Source organism: Sus scrofa, chromosome 5 (genome assembly GCF_000003025.6).
Source record: "Sus scrofa isolate TJ Tabasco breed Duroc chromosome 5, Sscrofa11.1, whole genome shotgun sequence".
Taxonomy (NCBI): domain Eukaryota; kingdom Metazoa; phylum Chordata; class Mammalia; order Artiodactyla; family Suidae; genus Sus; species Sus scrofa.
Genome location: NC_010447.5, coordinates 64,556,231 through 64,577,333, shown reverse-complemented (window position 1 = coordinate 64,577,333; position 21,103 = coordinate 64,556,231). Strand labels below are relative to the sequence as shown.

At 54.5% G+C, this 21,103-nt stretch overlaps 1 protein-coding gene across 2 annotated transcripts in view; it reads right to left on the bottom strand.

Annotated features, from left to right (window-relative positions):
- Positions 1 to 21,103, bottom strand: part of VWF (von Willebrand factor) — a 139,312-nt gene that overhangs the window by 78,605 nt on the left and 39,604 nt on the right. For both annotated transcript variants that reach the window (XM_021091196.1, NM_001246221.1), the window contains 7 exon segments: positions 19,627 to 19,738; positions 18,605 to 18,651; positions 11,005 to 11,141; positions 10,560 to 10,698; positions 9,485 to 9,585; positions 4,807 to 5,002; positions 3,892 to 4,107 (listed from right to left, as the gene is read on the bottom strand). In XM_021091196.1, the coding sequence (XP_020946855.1) occupies positions 3,892 to 4,107; positions 4,807 to 5,002; positions 9,485 to 9,585; positions 10,560 to 10,698; positions 11,005 to 11,141; positions 18,605 to 18,651; positions 19,627 to 19,738 (948 nt within the window).

Sequence of the window (21,103 nt, the reverse complement as noted above, 5' to 3'; positions counted from 1 at the left end):
CTGCTTTTTTTTTTTTTTTTTTTTTTTTGCTTTTTGCTTTTTGCTTTTTAGGGCTGCACCCACAGCATATGGACGTTCCCAGGCTAGGGGGCCAATCAGAGCTACAGCTGCCAGCCTACACCACAGCCACTGCAACACCAGATCTGAACCACATCTGTGACCTATGCTGCAGCTCACGGCAACACCAGATCCTTAACTCACTGAGTGAGGCCGGGGATCGAACCTGTATCCTTATGGATACCCAGCTGAGCCATGACAGGAACTTCCAAAAGCTCCTGCTCTTAACCTTTACGCTCAAGAAAGGGAACGGTCCCCCAGGAACCATGCTTTGGGGACCTGCCCGTCACAAAGAGCGAGGGCATTCTTACACCTGCCCCAGCAAAGTGGGCAGTAACCATCTACCCACAGTCCGCCCCCCACAGGACCCCCACATGGAGAGAACAGAACCCACAGACGCCCAGAGGAATATGGCAAAGCAGCTGAGAGGGTGGACGCCAGCTCCCAAACTCCTGAGTTCAAGCCCCAGTCCTGTGGCTTGTTAGTGACGTGACCTTGAAAAGTGTCCTCATTGCAGTAGAAAAAGAGCATCCCCCCCAGGCTGCTGTGAAGGTTAAGTGAGCGGACACGTTTAGAGTCCTGCCTGGCACATGGCGTGTCACCACTTGATTGCCCTGTGGTTAGAGGGGACATGCAGCTTTGGCTCCACAGGCTCCAGACCAAGGTCTAGACCTCAGAAGACCTGGCCCTGGTGGACCCCGAGCAGCACAAAGCCCACTCTCTGTGCTCACGGTGCCCTTATCAGCACCTCAATGATGGAATTATCTCCTGGGGAGTGTGGGGAGTACGTGGCTCTTTCAAAATACTTTCCCGTTGCTGATCAGCTGCTCTCAAGAAATAAGAACCCACTCTGGAGACGCTCCTCCTGGAACCCTTGGACCCCTGCCCCTCTCTTTAGACGTCACTTCCACAGCAGACACCCGATGGCTGTATTCCCTGGAAGCTATAAAGGGCAACCTTGGCCGTCAACCTCAGAAATGGCCAAGCCCTGAAGCCTCCCTGCCTGTAACTGCTCCAGACAAGCTGGCGGCGGGGGGGGGGGGGTCCTAACCATATCAGACACAGACTTTTCTCTGAACCAGCAGAGAGGCTGGGTCAATGGATGACTATTTAGAGCAAAAGCATATTAAGATGGGGTATGGGGGGCCTAGAGATGGGAACCCCATTCAATCCACTGAGGAGTTCCCGTGTGGCACAGGCAGCTAAGGAGCCACCTTATCACTGCTGTGGCTCGAGTCACTGCTGTGGCTCGAGTCACTACTGTGATGTGGGTTTGATCCCTGGCCCTGGAACTTCTGAGCACCATGAGTACAGCCAAAAAAAAAAAAAAAAAAAAAAAAAAAAAAAAAAATTTCACTGAACCTATGATGATAACAGGACATTTCACCCATCCGGGAGGAGCTGGAACTGAGAGCTTTTTCCCCTGACAAGCTGTCTCGAGAGCTGTATTAAAGTTCTCCAGCTTCCCCCAGAAGTAAGGCACATCTCAGTGGAACAGTTGTTAAGGGCTGTGCCAGAGACTGTGTTAGGCTGGGGGATGCAGAGATGCTAAGAGCCTGGAAGGAGCCCATGGTCCTGCCATCCCAAAGGACAAGTAACCAATTTACAAGGAGAAAAATGTGTGTGCTTCCCTGGGGTCTCCTGACAGCACCCCACAAAGCAGCTCCCCAACCAGACTTTGCTCCACAAGGGTCCCCAGTGGGTGTGGCCTTTTCTTAGGGATGGAGGTAGTGGTTCAGGGAGCTCTGTTCACTTCTCAGGGAGGGAAAACGAGGTACAGGACGGAGGCAGGAATCCAGGCCTCAGAGGACAACCCAGGGCCACCCGGCCAGGTTTCCCGCACGGAGACAGATCCCTCTGGTCCTTAGAAGTCTCCAGGTGGAGTTCCCGTCGTGGCGCAGTGGTTAACGAATCTGACTAGGAACCATGAGGTTGCGGGTTCGGTCCCTGCCCTTGCTCAGTGGGTTAACGATCCGGCGTTGCCGTGAGCTGTGGTGTAGGTTGCAGACACGGCTCGGATCCTGCGTTGCTGTGGCTCTGGCGTAGGCCGGTGGCGACAGCTCCGATTCGACCCCTAGCCTGGGAACCTCCATATGCCACAGGAGCGGCCCAAGAAATAGCAAAAAAGACAAAAAAAAAAAAAAAAAAGAAGTCTCCAGGGACAGCTCCTTCTCACCCACCCACACATCACGAAGCTTCTGGAGTCAGGAAATTCTAACCAGAGCTCAGTGCCAGCTGCTGCAGTGTCAGCCCACCCCCTCTTGCTCCAGGTGGGGGTGAAGGACAGCTGCTCCGAAGAGACTAAAGAACGTTCCCGGAAGCCCCCAGCATCCAGGGAGACTGTCCTAACTCAGGACATCCTTCAGGTGGCGCAGCACAGAAACGAGGCATCATTTTGAACAAAGCAGATTCACAAACAGATGCCACTGACTCCCTAATTTCTGAAGAGCCAACGCTGATCAGGGGTTTTGGTGGGTGGAGTAAGGGCTTGAGGGAAGCTGCCAGCAAGGTCCCGACCTCAGTTCTCCCTGCAGCTGACCCGTGACTCCAAGGCACCCTAGAGCTAGAGAGAGGGGGACACTACTGGACGCATCTAAATACTTGTTCCCCTTCGTCCTGACTTTGTCTCTGCCTCTCATTTTTATCAGGTTGCTCGAAACATGAATTGGCTCCCTTGGCCCCAAACAGTGACACATCTAGAGGCTCTGAACCTACATTTCTCTCCACATACATGATGTTACTAAGCCCTTTTACCATTTCTTCTAGTTCCTCTTGCCTGCTTCTGTCAGAACCACTGACATTTTAGTCTCCAAACTCACCCACCTCACCCCAAAAATCAAAGTATGCACTAGACCTTATCCCCCAGGACTGCCCTCCTCTCTCCTCGGCATCCACTACTATTCCACCTTGGAAAAAAGTTTTCTGCTGAGAAACCACCTCTTAAAAGTCTGGCCAAGTGCACTGCCTCCAGGAAGCCTTCTTTGGTTGCCCCAGTCTCAATCTGATTACTGTTTTACTCAGTGTGATAGGCACCTAGTAGGGAGGCAGTTTCCTTCTGTTCTATAAAAAAGAAGGTCCAGGGAGTTTCCGTGTGGCTCTGCAGGTCAAGGATCTGGCGAGGTTTCGATCCCTGGCCCAGGAACTTCTGCATGCCAGGGGCAAGGCCAGAAGGAAAAAACAAACAAACAGAGGTCTAGACCCTACTGCACTGCTACCGCAGGGCCACGCTGAGCACTGGGCAAATGTTCCCAGAGCAATAACAACCACCACCAAGCAGGGGACCAGAGTGTGGGGCAGATACCAACTCTGGTGCCAGGCATCTAACAGTTCAGGGTGAGCCTCCCCCACCGGCTGGCACAATGACGTCATTCACCTTTATGTGACTTTACACAGTGCTAGAGAGGTGGGCGGGGACTGCCCAGATGGTTTGCCTCAAGTTATAAGGAGAGGATGGGTCCGTGCCTTCATCAGACCCTCCAAGGATGCACGGACCCACCAGCATCAGACCCACGCACGCCTCCACCCGGCCCTGCGTGTATCCCACGTCAGGTGGCAGCAGCCACAGGAAATCTCTGCGGGGCAGAGACGCACAGGCTCTAGGCCCGGGTGTGTGGGGTCACCTTGCCCTCCAGGAACAGGTTGTGTCCTACGGGGCGATGGGAGGGGAATATGGCTGCAAACGTGACCCGTTCCCACAAACGCCTTGTCAGGCCCTGGGCCCGTGTCCGAGTGCATTAATAACAACGCAAAGGCGGTGCTCTGAACAGGACCAGCAGGGACCCCAGCGGAACCCCGGGGCCACGCGGAGGGGGTGGGGGCGGGGAGGGCACCCACCACAGAAGCCCGGCTCCCGCCAGCCGATGTGCACGCCTCGCCGGGCACAGGCCGCCGCGTAAGTGGCCACCGCGTCGCACAGGCAGTCCCTGCCGTCGGAGCAGGAGCACACGTCGTAGTGGCAGTTCTGCAGGTAGGGCAGCGGCCCCACGGCGTCGTGGCAGGCCTGAAACTTCGGGGACGTCAGGATGGCGCAGGCCTCCTCCGCGAACCTGGCTGTGGGAGAGGAGCGGCGTGGCCCCGTCTGCAAAGCCCGAGATGACCGCGAGGGGGCGCGCCGGGACCCCAGGGCCACCCGCTCCCGCTCCAGAATCGTCCCCACTCCTCCCTCAAACAAAACAAAACAAAACAAAACAACCTTCCCCCGGGTCTGGGGATCATTGAGAAGTTTCTTCTGCAGCCAATATACTTTCCCGGTTGGCTTAAATACATAATAGATTGTATTTCCACTGAGGGAGAAACGGTTCCCGGTGAATGGGGTAAGCGGGGGCAGGTGCAGGTCTGAAACGCTGCCGCAGATGACGTGCCCGGCCACCAACACCCACTGCCCTTGCATCTAGCAGGATAGTTTAATTCTGAGTTTGTGTGGCTGCTGCTCCTACAGACTCAGAACATCCAGGGGAAGAACTACAGTCTGTTTTTTCCTTTCCTGGGGTGTGGCCCACGGAGGGTGTGCCTTCAAGCATTAAAGAGATTGAAGAATAAATGATCCAGATGCAGATAATCATATGCTGACGGGGAAAACAAAGGACCCCACCCCCACCCCCACGACGGGCGCACCGTCCACAGAATGCGCTGGGACCCAGGGACGCCGGGTTCTGGGAGTCGCCCGCCCCTCCCCCAAGGTGGGCACACAGTCCACGGAACGCTCTGGCACCCGGGGACCTCCGGGCCGCCTGCCCCGGGCGCACATACTCAGGCGCGGGTTGAGGCTGCAGGGGTCGGTGGGCTGCTTGCGCAGGTCCTCGCAGTCCCCGTGCAGCTTCCAGGCGTTTCCGAAGTGCTCCACCAGGGGCTCCACCAGGCCGGCGGGCGTCAGGAAGTCGTCGCCCTGGTTGCCGTTGTAATTCCCGCACAGGCCGCATGTTCTCCCCGCGTAGACGGGGGACAGCTGCGAGAGACAGACCACCTTGGAGCAGCCGCCAAAGCAGCCACAGCTTCCCTGCCCTGACGAGATGGTTTGAATCAAAAACGCTCCCCAGGTGAAAAGTAAATCTGAGTCTAATACACCACAGCTAAGCTCTAAGCCTCTGAAGAAAATTTAAAAAGGCACAGCGGTATCTGTCAACCACCAGCTCCATCCCACTGCTCTTAAATCATTAGAGTTAGGGACCCGTCCTGCAGGAAAGGATTTAGAGATTATCCCGTCACTTAGAGACACAGAGACCCAGAGAGGGACAGCGACTTGCCTGAGGTCACAGAGCTTGGGTCTAGCGGCTGCAGGGAGTTCTGGAACCCTCCCTGTCAGAGATGCCCAAGCCCCTGGACTCTGATGCCCACCGCAATGGAATGCAAAGCTGGCACCCCTTTCCTGCACACTTCTCTCTGTCCAAGAGGCCCCCAGGGCTTGTGATCACAATTGGAGGAGGTAGGGACCAGAGAGGACTCCCGGGGCTGCCTTTGAGGGTGATCAGGAGTGGGTGGGTGGGTGTAGGCCACTGGCATGGGCTTATTCTCCATCCTTCTGAGCCCAGGATGCGCATCCAGGTGCGGCCAGGGGCATCTGCTGGTGTCTGCTGAGGGGGCCGTGGTTCAAATCAGAGCGGGGGCTGGAACCCCAGGGCCCTGACTCCTGCTCTGCTCCATCAGGGCCACTGCGTGACCTCCCTGTGTTCTGTCGCCCCCTTGGCGGCATCCCCTGGAGTCCCTTCCAGCTCTGATCCACGAAATTTAGGATGAACCATTAAGTGAAGGTTTTAGATCCCATATAAAAGGTACCCAAGTAAATAACATTAATCGGAAAAAGGAGATGAGTTCCCTGGTGGCCTAGGGGTTAAGCATCCGGCGTAGTCACTGCTGTGGCTCCTGTTTGATCCCTGGCCCAGGGAACTTCCACATGCCACAGGCGAGACCAAAAAAAATAATGAGAAGAAAGAGGATGGAGTCATGTTTCCTTGTTTGCTTTACAAACATCAAGGGTTGGCACGTCAGGCCCAGGCCCTTGACCTCCCAGTGAGAAGGTAAATGCTGCCAACCTGGCACTTCCTGCCCCTCCTCTGCTTTATCTGCGTCCCCAGGACTTATCAACTGCTCATGTAGGATACAGTGTCCTTGCTGGGTTTGTTTATCATCCATCTTCTCCCCTGAGAATTTAAATTAAATGAAGCCAAGACTCTGGTCTGTTTCGTTTCGCTTTTTTTTTTTTTTTCCTCCTTTTTAGGGCCGCACCTGTGGCATATGGAGGTTCCCAGGCTAGGGTTCTAATCGGAGCTGTAGCCGCTGGCCTACACCGCAGCCACAGCAATGCAAGATCCAAGCCACTCTGCATCAAGTCGCATCTGCAACCTCTGCCACAGCTCATGGCAATACCAGATCCTTAACCCACTGAGGGAGGCAAGGGATCGAACCTGCATCTTCATGGATGCTAGTATGGGTTCTTAACCCACTGAGTCACAACGGGAACTCCTGTTTTGTTTCACTCTTGTAACCTCAGCCACGTGTTCAGTGAGTGACTGGCTGAACAGTGTCTGGACAAACGCGAGAGTGAGTGAAGCTGTCCTCTGTGCAAAGGCCCTGCCAACGCCCAAGGCCAGCCCTGAACCAAGCCCCAAAGCCAGGGAGGCTCAGCGTCCCGCTGCCTCCCCTCTCAACCCTGAGCCCGCCTGCTCGTCCTGTTCACCCCTCAAGCCTGCCACCCTGCCACCTCCACCATCCCCTGCTCTCTAAGATTCAGCCTCCTTCCGCGCTGCCCGGGGCTTGGCTCAGAGGTAGGCTTGGCCGAGGTTAGAAGACTGGCAGAGTCTGTGGACCCCAGGCCAGGGCTGCTCTCCAACCCGCGCCCCGCCCAGCCTCCACTGTCTAAGATCAGGGCCCCGGAGGACACGCTTGCTATTGGCTCTTTGAACTAAAACTCAGTGACACTTGTGACAAAGTGAAAACTGAAAACAGTCCGAGGGCCTTAGGGATAGGAATTTGCACACACACACCCTCCCCAGTCACAGCAGCACCTCACCCACCTGACCCCACTTCCTCAGGGTGTTGGAAGGGTGCCCGGGGTGGGGGGGGTGCCCACCCTGCTGCTCCTCGGTGTCTACCCTCCAGCCAGCGCCTTCTGCTTGATGGTCCCTAAAACCCCGGGGTCAGCAGGGGCACCCGCTCCTGACAGTCCCATCCACAAACGCCCCTTTTCCTCCTCCCATCAAAACACCTAGAACGTTCCCCGGGCCCCAGAGTCGTCTGCCCTGTCCTGAATCCTGACCGACAAAGACCTCTCCTTGTTAGCCAAACTGACCAAACCGGCCCCAGGGAGAACCAGCCCACCGAAGCAAGGCGTCCTTTCTTCAGAGAAATCTGGGTGGAGGGTGGGGAGCAGATCAAAAGCGCCCTCTTGGAGTTCCTGTCCTGGCGCAGTGGAAATGAATCCAACTAGGAACCATGAGGTTGTGGGTTTGATTCCTAACCTCGCTCAGTGGGTTAAGGATCTGGCCTTGCCTTGAGCTGTAGTGTAGGTCACAGATGCAGCTCAGATCTGGTGTGGCTGTGGCTGTGGCTGTGGCCAGCAGCTGCAGCTCTGATTCGAACCCTAGCCTGGGAACCTCCATATGCCACACTGGCCCTAAAAAAAAAAAAACAAAAAATACTTTCCTCTGGTGGTGGTGCCAGTGCGGTGGGGGGACTGAGTAACAAGGGCACAGCCTTTGAAGACCTGGGTTCAGGCGACCCGGTCTGCTCTCTGTAACCAAAGGACCATGAGGCCCCTGGGAAGTCACTTCCTTGCTCCAGAAATGACGGGATCTTCATCTGCAACTGTACGTGAGGAGTTGGCAAGGAGACCTCCAAGATCCTCGTGCTCTATGGCCTGCGGTCATAGGGTTTATTTTTCATAAAAGGGAATTTTAAAAGGCTTTAATTTGGAACTCTCTTAGAGACTTTAAGACAAAAGAACACGACATCATGAGGTTGGAAGAAACCAGGCCATCATGGGGGGCACCCCAGGTGCCCATCCCATCACAGGGTCACACCAAGGGCCCTGCGGAACACAGGACCCCCACGCACAGGAGGAGACCTCCAGGGGTCCTAGGGAATATCTAGGGCAGGGGCTCTCAGAGTGCGACCTTGGGACCCAGGGGAGGGAGTGGTCCCTGAGGTTCTCCCGAGTGGTCCAGGAGGCCAACACTATTTTCACAATCACATGAAGACATTATTTGGCTTTTTCCCTCTGGTCCTCTCCAAGCGTGCAGTGCAGTTTTCCAGTGCCTACATGATTTCTGATGTTGCAGACTGAACGCAGGAAGCACGGGCACCCTGGCTGTCACCTATTAAGCCAGCCATTAAGGATATTGGCAGAAACCAAAGCAATGGTATTCCTCTCACTGTTTCTTGTTGTTCAGGAGAACTGATTTTTGTTAATGTTTATGTGAATGTGTAGTAGCTTTATTATTGTAACTTTTATTTTCTTTTTGCTTTTTAGGACCGCACCTGCGGCATATGGAGGTTCCCAGGCTAGGGGTCCAATCAGAGCTGCAGCTGCCAGCCGACACCACAGCCACAGTGACCCTTGATCCGAGCTGTGTCTGTAACTCACACCACAGCTCACGGCAACACTGGATCCTTAACCCACTGAGCAAGGCCAGGGATCGAACCTGCATCCTTATGGGTACTAGTCTTATGGGTACTAGTCAGGTTTGTTACCACCAAGCCACAACGGGAACTACTGTTATTATTACTTTTAAAACGAGTTCATAGACGCCTCTGATTTAATTTCTAATCTGGTAAATATCAATAGATAGAACCTTTATAAAAGATCTCAGGGTCCTCACTAATTTGTAAGAGCGCAAAGGCATCCGAAAGTGAGAAGCACTGGCCCCATGGGAGTGACCCTGCCATCCAGAGGGTGTGCCGTCTTGGTCACATCTCCCAGGCCCCTGAGCCTTGGTTGCATCGTTTACCAAATGGCAGTGACAATACCTTGTAGGGAAATTTCCAGAGGGAAAAAAAAAAATGTATGTGGAAGCCAAGTGAAATTGTCCAGATCCCTATCCTAGTGTCACTCTGGGGCCACAGAGAGCAGGGAAAGTGGCCCCCAGGCTGCAGAGAACCAGGGACCAGGAGGGGGATTGGGCGGTGCCCAGGCCAACCCTTCACAGAAAGTGGCCACTTCACAGGAAGTGACTCCCCAGCCCGGCAGGAAGCCACCCAGTCTGGGGGCCCTCCGGTACCAGAGCCCGGAAATGGGAACTCTCCAGTGAACAAGGGGCGTTCAGACAGCAAACACCAGCCTCTTGCACACAAGAGAGGCCCATTCCTTGCTCTGGGGTTCGGGGCTCAGGGAGAAAGGAGTTCTCCTCCCACGCAGGCACCGTCCCACCGGAGCAGAATGGGGATTTTGTAGATCAGGCTGCGGGGAGGAGGCCGAGCTCCCGAGGGCACCTACCTTCACCAGCAGCCTCCCGCGGCCATCCCAGTCTATCTGCAGGTCCTCCCCATAGCTGAGGTGCACGGAGGCCATCACGGTGTGCTGGATGCGGAGGTCACCTGGAACCCAGCAAGTGATTTAAGCTAAGATGTGAGAGGGCGGGGTGACCCGCAGGAGATCATAGGGAAGGATGAGGTATCTCGCAAAGAACAGTAGCGATGAAAGCAGTGAATAGGGAGCAGCTGGGGGTGTCATGAGGCTTAAGTGGAGGGGTGGGGGGGTCTCAGAGGAAAGGTGATTAGGGTGGGTGTAGTACAAACCGGGCTCCCCAGGAAGGTGCCTCTGTATCCTGACAGTAGCCTGCCATTCCCACTACTGCCACCAGAGGGCGGCAGAGGCCCGCATCCTTAGCTTGGGCAGGTGCCCTGAGCCTGGGTCTTTCTTCCATGGAACCCCTAACCCCTGGGCATTCCTCTGCTGTTGCACATGCTACCAGGTTGAGTTACTCAGTCCTCACAGCCGAGTGGTGCTGTGTGCAAAACTGAAACAGGACTTTTCTCTGGCGACGAGGCAAGAGGCAATACCACTTGCCTTAGGGAAGAGATGGTCTCCTGGGAAGACACACACAGCGTTAAACACACACAGACGCGCTGTGTGCCCATTGGCTCAGGTTCGTTCACTATGTGTAAATCTGGGATAATGGCCCCTGGGGCGGCCAGTGGTCATGAAGAAGAAAAAGAAGAGGGGAGGGGTCTGGAAGCCACTTTGAAGGTGAAGATTGGAATGTACATATCGTGTAAATGGTGCATTGCAGTCTGGCAAAGTCACTGAACAGGTAGGTTTTCCCACAGGTCATGGGGTCACCAGGCTTTGCCTCATGATGTCTTGGGGTCTGACCCATCACCAGCCACCCTGCCCTCCCCCGGCTTCCTCTGCTCATCTTCCTCCTCCAGGAAGCCTTCCTTTCTTGCAGGATGCAGGCCAGGACACCCAGCCTGCCCAACAAAGACATCTCTCCCTCCCATTTCTGCAGAAGAGGTGGCAGCAGAGCATGGCTGGGGTGGAAGGGGACTGTGTGGGGGGGGAAGCCCACCTTGCAGGAAGGGGATCTGGACATCCCAGCCATCCATGGCCACTCCTCCCCCGTGTTTCAGCTTCACGAGGCTGTTGTGCGGGCTGGGCAAGCGGACGGTGACCGAGCGGGTGCAGACCGCATCGGGGTCGTCAGCACACTGCCAAGAGGGAACCACAGAGTGACGTCACCACGCCCCTGCCAAGCTCCCCGTGCTCCCACACCCGTTCCCATCCTGTGCTGGTCCTTTATCAGCATCCTAGGCTTGCTTGATCCCTTGATCCTCGGGCCTGTTGTTCCAAAGGGAATCAGGGACCTGGGTCCTCACGCGCCCCATCTGTCCTTCCCTCTGCTCTGTTGTCCAGAGGAAAGATGGGCCCAGGGGCTCACAGCAGCCCAGTCAAAGGGACTGGCCCCTTCCCCAGCCGCCTCCGCAGTCACCCTGGGGCTTCCTGGCAGGGCTCACCTGGACCGTCTCTATGATGACGGAGAAGGTGTGGTCCTGGCAGTCACGAGCCAGCAGGTACTGGCAGACCCCGCTGAAGGTGAAGTGTCTGTTGTCGAAGCTCTTGAAGTGGGATTGTCCTGTGACGAGACACTCCCCTGGGGGGACAGAAGGGAGGGGATGTCCCAGTGGGTCCCCTGGTGGGGGGGATAGAGGGGAGGGGAGAATGCGTGTCCCGCAGGGCGCCCCCTGGGGGTGTTCCTCATACCATCTGGAAAGGGGTTCCCCTGGAGGACCCTATTCAGACCCCACTCCTTGAACTCTGAGAGGTCAGAGTCGGGTCAGCTCCAGGCCTCAGGGAAGTGACAGCCACACCCAGTCCGTGGCAGAGCCAGACCAGAGAGAGGCGGGCTCTGGGTTCGCTGTGGCTCCCAGCCCTTCCCTATAGCCTCTCCGGGTTCCGGCTCTGCTGGGACCAGGGCTTCGGGCCTGCAGAGGCTGTTGAGGGGGTGGGGAGTCCCCGAAGGCAAGGGGGTTGAAGGGCAGCCCAGAGCAGTGCTGGGGACAGGGGGAGGCGGGGCTCTAGCAGCACAAAGACCAGGACCCCATCCTCACCCTCCTCCCCAGCGGAGGAGTGGCCTCGGGCCTCCTCACGGGCCAATCCACGCCGACTCCACCCGGGGCCAATGGGGGCCCAGGATGCCATCTGCCCATGATCTCACCACTGCCCAAGCCAGCTCCCTGACCCACGCTGACATGTCTTGAGGGGGGGCGGTGCGAGGACTCCCCAGTGTGCCCCTGCAGCTGGAGCCCTCAACTCACCCCCCCCCCCACAACCACTCCGCCTCCTCCCCAGGCCCCAGTGCAGGCCGGTGCTGCTGGCTCAATGCACCTCGGACCACAGATCATCCGGGCAGGGGGCTGGGGAGGGGGGGACCGCCAACATCTCCAGTGATGCCCCCTGGCCCCGCCCCAGCTCAGGGCAACCCCATCTCCCTCCAGGGCCTACAATGGACCCATTGAAGCTAAAGTGGGCATCTGGATCCCTTCCCAGCCCGCCTTTGTGTGCTCCCTCTCTCCTTGCCTTCCACTCTGGGAAAGAACACATTCAGATGCACACTGTGGCCTTTCCATAAAGCAGAGGTCCTTCCCGCCCCACCCCAGTCACCCTGGCCTCCAAACAGCAGAGACTTATCCGCATAGCACCGATCTGGTCCGCACCCTGAGGTCCCCCAAAAGGGTCTTACAGCCACTCCCACGTGGCTTCATCTCCAGAGGCTGATGCTGGGCCCTGCCATGTAGCGGGGGGCCTCCCAAGGCCTAAGGGAGATTCCAGCTGCCCACTGGTGAAAGGTCAAAAGCATCAGCCCCCTGCCTTCCCCTTCATGCCCACATTTGCACTGAAAGGCACAGCAGGCAGTGGGGACCAGAGCCAGCCTTGGGCGCAGGTGTGGCCCTGCCTTTGGTATGTGTTGAAAGGCAGGGGGAGGGTGAGAAGCCCCCAGTTACAGTGAGTGTCCCTCTGCCTGTCTCTCTGGCGGATCCCTTCTGGGTTGGCACAGTCCAGGAGGGCACACTCAGCCCAGAGAACTAGGAAAAAGCCCTAGCATCCTTGTCACCAGTATCGCAGAGGTGGCAGTAATATAAACTTCTTTGTCCTTAATTCCTGACACAGCTTCTAGACTCCTTGGAATATCCTGGATGATAGGAGCATCCTTTGTTCTTATGAAGCCACTCTTGGTGGGTCCCCAGAGTGCTTCAGGATGGGGACTGGTTAGAGAAAGACAGAGGCATGATTAGGGGGTTGGCACTTTCAGTCCCATCTCCCAACCTCCAGGGAGGGAAGGGGGGCGAGAGATTGTTCACCACCAATCATGCTTATAAAATAAAACCTCCATTAAAACCCATACACAGCAGAATTTGGAGAGCTTGTGGGTTGGAGAGCCTATCTACCTGCAGGACAGTGGGGCTCCCCCAACTCTGTAGGACTGAAGCTCCTGTGCTCAGGGCCTTTCCAGACCTCGCCCTGGGGACCTCTTCATCTGGCTACTCCTTGGTACCCTTCATAATATTTTTCAGAATAAACCCATAAGAATAAGTAAAGTGTTTGCCTGAGTTCTGTGAGCCATTCTAGCAATTATTGAACCTGAGGAGGTCATTGTGGGAATCCCTCGTTTGCAGCCAAGTTGGACAGAAGCAGATGCCGCAAGGACCCAATCAATACCTGTGGCTCAAACAGAGCCCTAACCTGCGGGGCCTGTGCTAACTCTGGATCGTGGGGGGCAGACCTGAATTGAATTATAGGATGCCCAGGAGATGTCCAGAAAGCCATAGAATTGGTTGGTGCGGGGGAAACACACATACACATTTGGTGTCAGAAGTGTGAGTAGAAACAGATCTCGTGCCTTCCCTCTGCATTGCCCCCCAAGAAGGGCATGAGCGAGGGGTCACAGTTCATGGAAGTCTGAGAGAACAGGTGATGAGTTAGGGGCAAGGCTCGTCCCAGCTGATAGTAGCTCTGCCACAAATTCCAAATCCCCTGGTACCATGAAAAAGCCTTTTTTTTTTTTTTTTGGCTGAGCCCACGGCATACAGAAGATGCCAGGGATCAAACCCATGCCACAGCAGAATCCTTACCCCCCTAGGCCACCAGAGAACTCCAAAGAAAGCCTTTTTAAAGATATCACATGCTATCACTTATATGTGGACTCTAAAATACGGCCCAAATGAACCTATGTACAAAACAGAATCAGACACACAGACCTGGAGAACAGACTTGTGGTTGCCAAAGGGGAGGAGGAGAGAGTGGGATGGATGGGGAGTTTGGGGCTAGTGATGCAAACTATTACATTTAGAATGGATAAGCAGTGAGGGCTTGCTGTACAGCACAGGGAACTAAATCCAGTCTCTTGGGATAGACCATGAGGGAAGATAATATGAGAATGCGAATGTGTGTGTGTGTGTAACTGGGTCACTTTACTGTACAGCAGAAATTGGTACAACATAGTAGATCAACTCTAATAAAAATAAATTAACTTTAGTGGCTTTTTCAATAAATAAATACAAAGATTAACAGATAAACATTTTTTTTAAGTTTTGCCCTTGGCTCCTGGGCAATGCTCCTAACTCCTTCCAGTTCATGCTGCCTGATTCAAACCCATTTTTTCCCAGATAAACTCTTTTTAAAAAATTGTGTGTGTGTATGTGTGTGTGTGTGTGTCTTTTTAGGGCCACTCCCATAGTATATGGAGATTCCCAGGCTAGGGGTCGAATTGAAACTGCAGCTGCCAGCCTCCACCACAGCCACAGCAACACAGGATCAAGCCGTGTCTGCGCCCTACACCACAGCTCACAGCAAGGCCAGATCCTTAACCCACTGAGCGAGGCCAGGGATCGACCCTGCATCCTCATGGATACTAGTCAGGTTCGTTAACCACTGAGCCACAGCAGGAACTCCAAAAAAACCATTTTTTTGTAGCTAGCACATGTCTTGACCCGGTTGCCATGCAGTGGGTGGGGATTCTTTCCCTAACCTTTCTCTGTTTTCTCAAGAGCACGCTTATCTGAGTTAGACGTTGGGCTTCATCATCTCTGACAATGCCCAGGAAAAGAGGGGTCAGCGGCAAAATACACAAACATTCAGAAGCAAAACTTTCAGGCCAGAATCTAATCCTCAGATCTGATTTCCTGCTCTGACCGCTCATGATTGGTGTTCTGATGTTTCTCAGGAGTCAGACATCTAAATATTATATTTAGCTTGTCTCCTTGGTACCACAGAGGGATGGGGCTGCAGGCAGCACAGGAAACCCAGGAAGGTGGCTGCCGGAGTTGCTGAGGAGCTGGGGGCTGGGAGATGGAACAGGGGCCGGAAGAATGGGCCATAGTGGGGGTGCTCCCCCAAGCTCTGCCTCGAAGTCCCCAAGACATTCCCAGCCAAAGGCAGCCCTCCAAGCCGCTGGCCGTCACCAGACACAGCAGGTGGGCAGTAAAAGTGTGGCGAACGGAGGAAAAGCAGATGATTCTTAAAAATAGCAAACAGCAGAAAGGAGATGAGCCTGAAGTTAAAGCATATCCACTACATGAATAAAAACCCTCTCATGAAAAAAGAGAAAAGAAAAGGAGAAGTCACTCATGGGATGGAAACTGGTTACCTCTCTAAACAAGCCCTTTTGTTTGTAGGAAGTGAGCCTCCATGGTGCTGCTATGCTCAGCTCATGGGCTTCTACCGTTTTCCAAATGGCTACAGAACTGCCAGCCCTCGGGCCTTCTGCAAAGCTATGCAGACTTCCTCCCTGCATCAACATTCACCAAAGCCTGCCTCTAAATCACGCGAGCGTAATGTCCACCAAACACGCAAGACGCATGTCTAAGTGTTCTGTGGGCACCTTGTCGTTTACTGCCATTATTATGCTCGAGGAAACCAAGGCACAGAGAAAATCTCACCCAAGGCCCCACAGTGGCCCAAGAGGAATAGGCGCGTGGACATTCTGTCTGATTCCAGGACACAAAACACTTGACACTGACTGCCCAGGACTGCTTCATGGGCTGGCTTCTGCAGTTTTCAATAAGCCTGATTTCAAGGGGGCCAAGCCCATGTCAGGCTGAGCCTGGGCACACAGGTGCCATAGGACACAGGCACACCTGGGTCTGAACATGGAGATGGAGCAGAGGGGAGTCTTGGCCAGGAGGGGCGACACACTGGCCTGGCCTGAAGGAGGTCTGGTGTGACTCTGGAGACCCCATCGTGGGGGGGACTTGCCATGAACTCAGGGCATCAGATGTCCCGAGTGAGCCCTGGTGCCTAGTGATGCTCGCTCTTACTGGAAAGGCTCCATCCCGATTTCCTGGCTGCTGTTCCTGTTAGCCAGAGAGGAAGTTTATCTTCCTTCCCGAGGTTTCAGAACAGCCAGCTTGAGTCCCAGTGGCAGGATCAGTTTAGATGCCTCAGAGTCCTACCAAGATCCTACCTCCCCCTCCAGCCCAGGAAGGCGCATGGGCCTCTCACGGGGCCAAGAAGCTCTGGCTGGGTCTTGCCCTCCCACCCCACCCATCCCAGCCATGCTCCACCTCCCACCACCCCTCCACATTCTGGGCACCTTTGTTCTCCATCGGTCTCTGACCCCTGCTTAATGAAACAGCGGCAGCTGTGATGATGGAAACAGCTAACGTGTATTGAGTGCTTGCTGTCGGTAACAACAGTGTCGGGTAACAACAGCTTGTGTGGGATGAAGCTGCTGTTATCCTCCTATTTTACAGATGAGGAAGCTGAGGCTGCAAAGGATAAGCAGTTTGCCAAACGCCACCCAGCGAGCAGGTGGTGGAACTGGAACCCCAGCCAGGCTGCCTGAGACCCCAGCACACACCCCCAGCCTCAGGCTTCTGCTACATTCCACACTCCTAGCACTGGGACTGCAAATGCATAGCCCTCCACTCCCAGCATCCCAGCTCAGGAGGCGTATCTCCCACACTCTTCCACCAGGAATCTGAAACTCTATCCCCAGAGCTTTCCTTGTTTGAGGAATAGTCCCTATAAACAGGCATGCTCCTTCCTCATTCATCTTGACCAAACCTTTACGGCACAGTGGAAACTAAATTAGCAGAGCCCCAGTGGGTTAGGCAGTTGGTTTGTGGAGGAAGGCGAAAGAACGCAGGGTTACAGAAAGGGAAGTCTGTAGGCTGCGGGGAAACCACAATTTTGCCTGGTGCTGATGCTCACCTCAGCAATTTTTTTCTCCCTCCCACTCCCAGACTCAAGATTCTCAGTGCTAGGCAGCCGTTAAGATGCTCCCCTCTGTGGGCCCCACCTCCTGTATCCATGTCTTTGTGTGATGCCCTCATCTTGAGTGTAGAGCAGACACGTGGTCTTGCCTCTAGCGAATAATATAATGCAGCCGAAGTAAAGGACATCCCTTTGGAGAGCAGGTTTTTAAAAGACTGTGGCTTCTGTCTTGGGTGCTCTGCCTCATTCTCTCTGAGGTCACTGGCCCTAGAGGATGCCAGCTGTCATATCAGGAGGCAGTCCCAAGGGGAGGTCCTCCTGGTGAGGGACCAAGGCCTGCCCACCATCACACAAGTGACCTTCAAAGTGGTCCCTTCCTGGCAGAGGAACCTTCGGATGAGACCACAGCCCCCGTCAATAACCTGACTGCAACTTCAGGAGACATCCTGAGCCAGAGGCATCCAGCCAAGCCACACCCAGGTTTCTGACATCCAGAAACTCTGAGATAGTTTTAAAGGCTGGTAGTTTGCTACATTTGGGGGTGGTCTGTTACACATATAATACAACTAGTACACGCTCATCTTACTCCAGAGAATCAAAACCCAGTTCTCTTCTAAGAGTCACAATGTCAGCTCCTCCAGTGATTGCAGAGAAACCCCAGCCTGCTCTTTGCTTTACCAGCAGAGCTAGGTGTATCCCCTTCTAGAACCTTCCCATCAGAAGCTCTGCCAGCAATCATCACGCTGGGGGTAAGACAGCCCCCTTGCCAGCTGACTCTCTGTAGGTATAGAAATAGGCTGTGTGCTATAGATAGAGATGGACTAGGAGGCAAGGGTCAACTAGCTCCAGGACTAGAAGAAGAGGGTCAGGGCTGAGGCCTTGAAAATGCAGAGCAACAGTTTACTGGTTGTGATGGCAAAATATCAAACCACCTAGTAGACGGAAGAGTTGGAACTAGTATCTTCCTATCAAGGCATCAAGAAAATTTCTTGCATCCTCGGCAAAGGTATCATCCAAGTTTTGAATTTGGGAACAGGGAACTGCACTGTTGCCCCCAGACCAAACATTCCATCGTGCACATAGTGGATGTTTTCTGGGGTGGGTTTTTTTTTTGTTTGTTTGTTTTGGTTTGGTTTGGTTTTTGCTTTTTAGGGCCACACCTGTGGCATATGGAAGTCCCCAGACTAGGGGTTGAATCGGAGCTGCAGCTGCTAGCCTACACCACAGCCACAGCAACGGGGGACCTGAACTGTGTCTGCAACCTATACCATGGCTCACAGCAATGCTGGATCCTTAACCCACTGATCGAGGCCAGGGATCGAATCTGCACCCTCATGGACAATAGTCAGATTCGTTTCTGCTGAGCCGTGATGGAAACTCCAAGACAACTTTTCCTAAATAGATCTTCCAGGGTGATGACAGGGTACAGAGGATTGTGGGGTGGCCTGATTTTTCTAGTTCTTAGATCCTGCCAAGGTCTTGGGATTAGGCATTCCACAGAAATCCGGAAATTTCTCACTTTAAGCTTAAAGAATTACCAGGCCCTTCTTCCTCTTAATTTTCCAAGGAATTGGCGTCATCTTTGTTGAGTCATCTGTGACCCTACAGTCTTTTCAGCTCATTCAATTGAATCCTTTGAGAAACAGGTAAAGGAAAAAAGACAATGAAAGCTTAGCCCAAGTGGAGGCTCCCCTTTTGGCTCCTGGGGGCCTCCCTCTGCTGGCCCTGGAGGAAAGGGGTTAGCCTGGCTGGTTCTGCACCCGAGCTGAGCCGTGCTGGGCATTGCATCCAGGCTATGCAGAGACCACCTTCTCTCTGCCTTACCATGTGGCCTCCTGGCTCATAAGGGAGGCTGTACCTCTCCACTGGGAGCAGGGCCAGGGGAGGGGAAGCTCCGCCTACCTGGACAGTCCTCGTTGCTGCAGACCCACAGGCTGTTTCGGCAAATGCTGTTGGGGAGAGAAGCACGGGTCACTGGTGGTTCTGCAAACACAGGCATCTGTGAACCAATTTGGACAATGCACCGTCCATTCTACAGCCCCAGAGGAGGGGTCCGGGAAAAGAAAGGAGCTCACGCCAGAGGGAGCCTCGCGAGGTTGAAGGTGTGCAGGATGGGACTTTGGCCACAGAGGAGTCATGAGGACACAGCCAAGGGGAAGAGACCCCAATAGACAGAAGAGAGAAACGTAGGGAGTCTACCCAGGCACTGGGAGTCAAATGCCTACCCTCCCTACACACACACACACACACACACACACACACACACACACACACAAACACACACACACACACACACACAGCTGGTAGAAGACAGGAGAGGGGGGAGCTTCTGAAAGGGCGGCTTGAGAGACTCCTGAAAGGCTGCCCAGTAGGGAAAGGTAGCCAGGGAAGAAGCCTGGAGGAGTTCCTCCCCCTGACATGGGGGGGAGGGGACAAGCAGAGCCAACCCAGGGAATGGGGGGTACAGGCAGAGGGGCTTCTGGAGGAAATGGCTTAAGTGATGCAGGGGGCAGCAGCCCAGGCCAGGCCAGGCTGCAAGTAGAGCCCTGGAGGGCGGGCCCGCTCCACGGGGCACCGCAGCCTCCTGCCACTTAGTAGGTCCATGATCTCAAGGTCGGAAGAACTGTCCATGACTTGGTGACTGTCCTACAGTCCCTCTTTGGGGAGAGAGTCTCTTATGAAAGTGTGGTTGGGGGGGACACCAGAGACGCTGTTTACATGTGAAAGGGCCTTCCCCCCACCCCAGGCAGATCCGTAATAATCCCTACACCCCATCACTGACCTCTGCACTCTTCCCCAAGTCGCCCCAGCCCAGGCCAGGTCCTATTCCACCTGCTGGTGCCCTGACTGCCCCTGCTGGCCCCACTGCCCCTCCCGCAGCCCTGGGCAGCTCCCCCCAGACCACGCCGCTCAGCCCCCATTACCAAGTGTTGCAGTCTCGCGAGAGGGAGGCGCCTGGAGGGTACCGCTTCCCAGAGTGCACGCAGGAACACTCAGCACTCTCCACGCAGCGGCCATCGTCAAGGAGCTGTCCCTCTGGGTCAAGGGCATCAAAGCCAAGACTCAACCTTGTCATCAGCCTTACTCATCCCATAACCTCAGAATCCCCGTGGGTGACCATCAGCTCAGCACGTCTTGCGAAAAGTTCAGAGAACTTGTTCTGTGATGCTGATCACTCAAGGTGTGCAGTCGGGAGGGGGGGGACATTTATCTCCACTCTAGTGATAAGAAATGGGGGAAAGTGTTTTGTTCAAGGCCTTCCAGTAGGAAAGCCATGAGTCTAGGCTGGAGGCACCTTCCAGGAAGCTCCAGGAACCTACTACAGCATGTTTATCTTGCACAGCAATGCCCTGAGAAAAGGAGGCTGATTTTTTTTTTTTTGCTATTTCTTGGGCCGCTCCCGCGGCATATGGAGGCTCCCAGGCTAGGGGTTGAATCGGAGCTGCAGCCACCGGCCTACGCCAGAGCCACAGCTACGCTGGATCCGAGCCACGTCTGCAACCTACACCACAGCTCACGGCAACGCCGGATCCTTAACCCACTGAGCAAGGGCAGGGACCGAACCCGCAACCTCATGGTTCCTAGTCGGATTCGTTAACCACTGCGCCACGACGGGAACTCCAGGAGGCTGATTATTAATCTCCATCCTACTGATGAAGAAATGAAGGCAAGAATTTTCTTCAAGATCTTCCAGAAGTTGTGAGTCAAAACTCGCTTTCAATAATTTCAGTAATTTCAATAACTAACCAAAACTTCTCACCAAAGCACACCCCGTCTCTCCTGAGAAAGACACCCTGATGCAAAGCTCTTTTTTCAGCTGTACGCACCCGCAGGAAGTATTTTAGAGTATTTCTCCCAGGCCATTCCCTGACACTTAACCAAGAAAACATGGCAGTTCAGAAAGGGCCACGTGCCCCCCAAACAAAGTCACTGTTGGAGCCCAGACTGGCCTTCGATTTCCCCAGACACACGTGCTTTCATGGACACAGGAAAACATAAATTAAAAATAAACACCAGGGAGTTCCCGTCGTGGCGCAGTGGTTAACGAATCCGACTAGGAACCATGAGGTTGCGGGTTCGGTCCCTGCCCTTGCTCAGTGGGTTAATGATCCGGCGTTGCCGTGAGCTGTGGTGTAGGTTGCAGACGCGGCTCGGATCCCGCGTTGCTGTGGCTCTGGCGTAGGCTGGTGGCTACAGCTCCGATTCAACCCCTAGCCTGGGAACCTCCATATGCCGAGGGAGCGGCCCAAGAAATAGCAACAACAAAAACACAAAAGACCAAAAAAAAATTAAAAAAAAAAAAAAAAAAAAAACACCAGCTCAATCCTGATCACTCTGTACAAAGACTTTAAAAAAAATAAGTAAAGGCCCTCTGATTTCAGGGACAAACGCAAGTCCCCA